This window comes from Aegilops tauschii, chromosome 3 (assembly GCF_002575655.3).
Source record: "Aegilops tauschii subsp. strangulata cultivar AL8/78 chromosome 3, Aet v6.0, whole genome shotgun sequence".
NCBI lineage: Eukaryota > Viridiplantae > Streptophyta > Magnoliopsida > Poales > Poaceae > Aegilops > Aegilops tauschii.
In genome coordinates, this window is record NC_053037.3 from 618,886,607 (window position 1) to 618,892,360 (window position 5,754).

The following is a 5,754-nucleotide window of genomic DNA, read 5'->3' on the forward strand; positions in this document are numbered from 1 at the left end:
AGGGAAGAGCCTATCTCCAAGGTACCATATTTTCTCCAGAAGCAGTTTCTCAGATAGCAAGTGATTTGATGGACCACACCCTTTGGTAAAGTGAGGGAACACATGAAGTAGATAGACATGCTGGCAAAAACAGATTAGATGAGAGTGAGTTTGTCTCCACTGGATAGCATGGTTGAGCAGCTCAGCAATCTGTTTTCAATCCTTCTCATCATAGGCATGAAGTCCACAATTTTGGGTTTTAGGAGACAAAGAGGTAGACCCAGATATGTGTGTGGAAGGGTACCAATCTTACATCCAAGCAAAGCTGAGAGGGCAGTCATCTTCTGAGGGGGAGTGTTGATTGAGATCATAGTAGATTTCCCATAATTCACTTTGAGTCCAGTATAGGCAGCATAATGCAATAAGAGGTTCTTAATATGGTTCAGTTGGAGAGGATCAGCATTAGCCACGAGAATGGTATCATCAGCATATTGGATGATTTGGATAATCAGGACACGAGTGATTAAGCAAAGGTGGGTAAATCATGGAGTTTGCCATTGCCTCATTGAACATGGATTGCAACAGATCAGCAGCCAATACAAAGATAAGCGGAGATAAAGGATCCCCTTGCCCGACTCCCTTCTTGCATAGAAATTGTTTCCCTGGGACACCATTAAGAAGAACTGAGGAAAACCCAGTACCATATATCATCTTGATCCACTAAATCCATCTATTACCAAAACCCTTAGCTTGCAGTATCTCAATGATGGTGTCATGGTTTATCATATCAAAAGCTTTCTCAAAATCCAGTTTCAATAGAACTATCTCTTTCTTGGCTTGATGACATTGATGGATATATTCATAGGACCAGGCTAGACAATCTTGAATACATCTGTTATTGAGAAAGCCATACTGATTTTTATGGACCAGTTTCAGGATAATTTTCTGCAATCTATTTGCAAGCAGCTTGGTAAGGATTTTCAGGGTGCAGTTGAGCAGGGATACAGGTCTGAACTCAGCTGGAGTAGCAGCAGAATCATTCTTGGGAATCAAAGTTATGAAAGAGTAATTGATGCTCTGGAGATTAACAGTCCCAGAGTAAAAGTCATCAATTAATCTATAGAAGTCTGGTGCAATGATTGTCCAGTAAGCTTTGAGAAAAGCAGCATTGAATCCATCTGGGCCAGGGGCTTTATCAGGAGGCATGGGATGCACCACATAATCAATCTCTGCTCTAGTGAATGGAGCTTCTAATTCAGCCAGGTTAGCATCTGCATGAATGAGGTGGTGAAGCAACAAAGGGTTTTGAGATGTGACAACAATGCCCAGTCTCTCTTTGAAGGCTCTGAGTAAAATTGCAGCTTTGGCATGATGGGTATGATGTTCATGGTTGTGCTCATCTCGTAACATAGCAATGCAGTTGTGTCTGTGTTTGATAGTAGCTTTTGCCTGAAAATATTCAGTATTAGCTTCCCGAACCTTAAAATCTCTGATGGTGGATCTTTGCTTCCAATATAGGCGTTGCTGCTTTAGAATCTTTTCCAAATGAGCCTTAAGGATATACCTCCCATTAGCTTCCACTATGCATAGTGGTCTGATGTCTTCTATCTGATCATAGAAAAAAGTCATGAAGTTGGTGTTCTCAATAATCTGCTTAAGGTTGGAAATATTTCTAGACCAAATCTTGATTCCTTTTCCCAATCTTTTAAACCTATAACCTTGGCACTATCTGTTTCATCAACCTCTTATGTCCAAATTTGTTTAACCACATCATAGAAATCACTGTGCTCATGCCAGAAGTTTTCAAATCTGAATATATGAGATTTGGGGATATTGGTGCCAATTTTGACCATAAAGGGAACATGATCTGATGTAGTTTTGGCCAGTGTATAGGCCAAGGTGTGGGGGAAGTTGAGGGTCCAAGTTTCAAAGGTAAAGCACCAGTCTAATTTTTCCAGCAAAGGTTGCTCCTGCATATTGTTCCAAGTAAAGTTTCTACCCTTAAGAGGAATTTCAACTAAAGCCAGATTGCTGATGGCTTCATTAAAAGCCAGCATGCCATTAATGTTACCCCCTCATTACTTCTGTTATGAGGATATCTGATGTGGTTAAAATCACCCATCACCAACCAGTTATGATCATCATGCATTTGAAGGTTTCTGAACCACTGCATGAAATTGTTTCTACCCTCTCCTTGACTGGGCCCATAAATATTTGAGAGGATCCATGAGTCACCATTATGATTGGAAGTGAAAGAAACTGAAAGAGCATAGTTATTCCTATGAAATACTTGCCCAGAGAAGATCTGGTCATTCCATGCAATAAGCAGCCCACCAGAGGCACCAAATGAAGGTAGGTATTCAAATTTGTCGAGTCGTTTAGGGAAAAAGTTGTGCAGGTACCAGCTATCAATATTCTCTCGCTTGGTTTCTTGGAGACAAAGGACAACACATTGTGATTCTTCTATTTTATTCTTGATGGCAGACCACTTTTTAGGATCATTCAAACCTCTAATATTCCAGTTAAGTACAGACCATTCCCTAGCCATAATCCAATTGATGCACTTTCAGAGTGTCAGAAAACTATTCCGCAAATAATCTAAGTCTGTTAGAACTCAAGTAGAGCTGAAAGTAACACCTGAACTCATAACCAGCATAGAAATCATAGATGATACTAACCATGAAAGTATCAACAAAGCAAACAAGCAGAACATGTAGAGTACTGAGTAGCATAAGCATACAAGTCTCTCCCATGGATACAATATCACAGCAAATAAAGATCCACTGATCACTGATAGACTGGATATCAAAAGTTCTGAATTATCCTCTTACAAAAGATGTAAATCAAACCCCAAAAGGATTTGGTCTTGTAAACTCTAGGTACTACATCCTTCTCCTTAATGGTATCTTTGGCAGCTGGGGTGCTCTTGATCTTCTTGGGTTTGCTAGACAGCAGCTCTTCAGTGGTGTCCTTTGCTGGTACCTTGCAGAAAGAAGTATTGAGACTTTTAACTACTTTTGCAGGAATTAGAGGAGGTAAAGCATGGCAAGCCAGACAGTTTCTATCTGTACAAAGTTTTTGTTTAAATCCTTTCTGGCCTCCTCCCGAAGCTTCTAGGGTGTCTTCTGGTCCAAGAATATTCACTAAAAAGTTTCGTTCCATTTGGACTCCGTTTGGTATTGATTTTCTGTAAAGGCAAAAACAAGGAAAAACCAACAAGAGGCACTGGGCACTAGGTTAATATGTTAGTCCCAAAAAATGATATAGAACTGTATAATAATACATATAAAACATCCAAGATTGATAATATAATAGCATGGAACAATAAAAAATTATAGATACGTTGGAGACCGTTCAGTCGCCGATTGGAGTGGACGGCTCCTCGTAGTAGAACCATGTGGAGGCCCACCCCTTTAGCGAGTTGGGCCACCTTATGTCAAAGTAGCTCGACATCTACCTGGCCTGGATGCAGACTGCCCCACATGTCTAGTAGACGTCCTTCGACAACGTTTGAGGCGTGACGTAGAAGAAGTGGTTGAACAAGGCCCAATATGGCGGGATGCCAAGAAAGAACAACGTCACGAAGCCGGGAGGTGGGGGGTGGTGTTCAGCGGAAGATGGTGGAGCTGCACACGAAAGAAATCCAACATCCCCTGAAGGAAGGGGTGGATCTGGATGGCCAATCCCCGATCCAAATAAGATGTGAGGATGACTCACAAATTCTCGCGGGGCACCGGCTCTCACTCGCGCGTCCGGCACCCACCAGCCGGCCTCCAGCAGCTGGTGGTCCCACGCGTACGCAAAGAGAATGCTCTCCGTCACAATGGACGAGAGCCAGTCCCATCGCTCCCGGTGGTTGAGAGTCGTGGCAGCAGCCACGCCAGCCGCCACGGAAAGCTCCTCAGCCATAGAGGACGATGCAACACCAATGGCCTTGTCCTTCTCAAGCTTTCAGATCGAAGCCATGGTGATCTATGGGTTTGGGAGGAAGAAGAAGAACTGTTTCGGTGGGTGTGAACTCAACCCGGCAATGCGACCCATGGGTTCGTCCGCCTATGGGCACCCGACCCGAATGGTTAGGGTATGGGTTGTCAACCTGGCCCATGGGTCTTACTCATGGGTAACCCGATTAGTCATGGATAGGGTATGAATTTAAGTTTATGCCCGTGGGTTACCCGATTAGTACTAACAATTAAATAAATGATTTATTCTCCATTTTACCTGATGTTTTTAATCTAATCTAAATCTAAATACACTCACGTATAGCGTCTCACTAGCAATGGTCATTAAAAAAGAACGCGGCACAACTAGCTGGGACCCATACGGTAGCACTATCGGAACTCGGAAGCGTCACTCAGATCTTTGATATTTGACACACGGAACCTGAAGAGTCTGCTCACACGGGTGGTCAGGTGGAAGCTTGTCTGACATGCAAAAGATCTCGATGCGACGACTCAAGAAGATCTACAATGATGGTTTGCTTACGACCGGCCTTCCTGTTTTCTTTTCTTGAACCGGCCATAATCCATTTTTATTACTTTCATAACGGATAAACAATAGTCTGTCAATTGGGAAGGAAACCAGAAAGGGGAAAGCGAGTTCAACCCATCACTGGAAAACCCACGGTAAACACTCGTCATCGAGCAGTCTACCATGGGGCGAAAATTCAGTGACACCCTAAGAACCAGCACCAACTACCAAAAGGACCCGAAGTCTTAGCCACAACAGCCACATGAGGCCAAAAACGCATGCTCATGCAGGAGCCGCTAAACCAGCATAGTTCGCACAGGCGCAAAAGCTACAGAATCCCGCACAGGAAAAGAAAGACATGGAGCATAGCATGTGGTATTCCTGTTTGCTGACGATCTGCCTTCCAGTCGCTGACGAGCTATGTTCCGGTCGGCTGATGAATCGCATTCCACTCGGCTGAGAACTACATACCAGATCGACCGGTGGATCCGTCCCAGGTCGAACAATCTGCGCCTAAGGCGTGATGACTACCCAAGTGCCCGCCACTCGAAGAAAACTGAGAGCACTCGTCGCAGATTCGTTCTGTGTAAGAACAAGGGGAGCCCAAGATATCCCCCATGGCACAAATCAGATTCCCCTCCGAGAGAACCAAATATCTGGCTGCGCAGACTTGGTTCCGCCGAAAGGCTTCCGACTGGTGTTCCTCCCGAAGGATATTTACTGGCCGCATTTGATCCGATCAAGCCCAGACATCTCGGATAGCCATGCGGAACTTGATGATACACCAACAGTCGAGCCACAAGCCGTCCTCACCAGAAGAGATTGAAAATGGGTATCACGAGTCTTCTTCCTAGTTGCTCGCTGCTTCGCCCTCCGAGGGCATCAATAGATTGAGTCCGCCAAGTTCTCTCTGTCGAACCTCATGCTCGTCGATTAGTCGGACGTTTTGCAGGAGGAAAGCACCCCGCAATTCTATAGGGAGACCTCGACTGACTCGGGGGCTACTATCGGGGTTACAGATACAGGGTAGGCTCAAGTACACGAATGGCCCACCAGAGGCCCAAGGCTCATATAAAATATGGTCCTGGAGGCAATGGGTCGAGGACTTCATCACCAGCCCATCAGAGACAAGGATGGTGGCACAAGACAACACGAAGTCCTAACAGTCGGATACCAGGCCACCCAACTGTAAAGTAACAGCACTCGGCTAGGCCATCACTCGGCAGCTACCTAGGATACCTCTCGGCCTTGATGCCTTAGTGATGGCAGTTACCCAACGGTGACACAATCTAGTTAAATACGACA

General features: G+C 44.7%; 1 protein-coding gene across 1 annotated transcript; it reads right to left on the reverse strand.

Moving 5' to 3' along the window:
• Nucleotides 1-699: 699 nt before the first annotated feature.
• On the reverse strand, nt 700-3,888 carry LOC141020846 (uncharacterized). Its single transcript, XM_073495795.1, has 3 exons — nt 3,724-3,888; nt 2,866-2,961; nt 700-1,587 (listed from the first exon to the last, which is right to left on the reverse strand). The coding sequence occupies exons 1-3, from the start codon at nt 3,886-3,888 to the stop codon at nt 700-702; spliced, it is 1,149 nt and encodes a 382-aa protein (XP_073351896.1).
• Between the last annotated feature and the right edge of the window lie 1,866 nt (nt 3,889-5,754).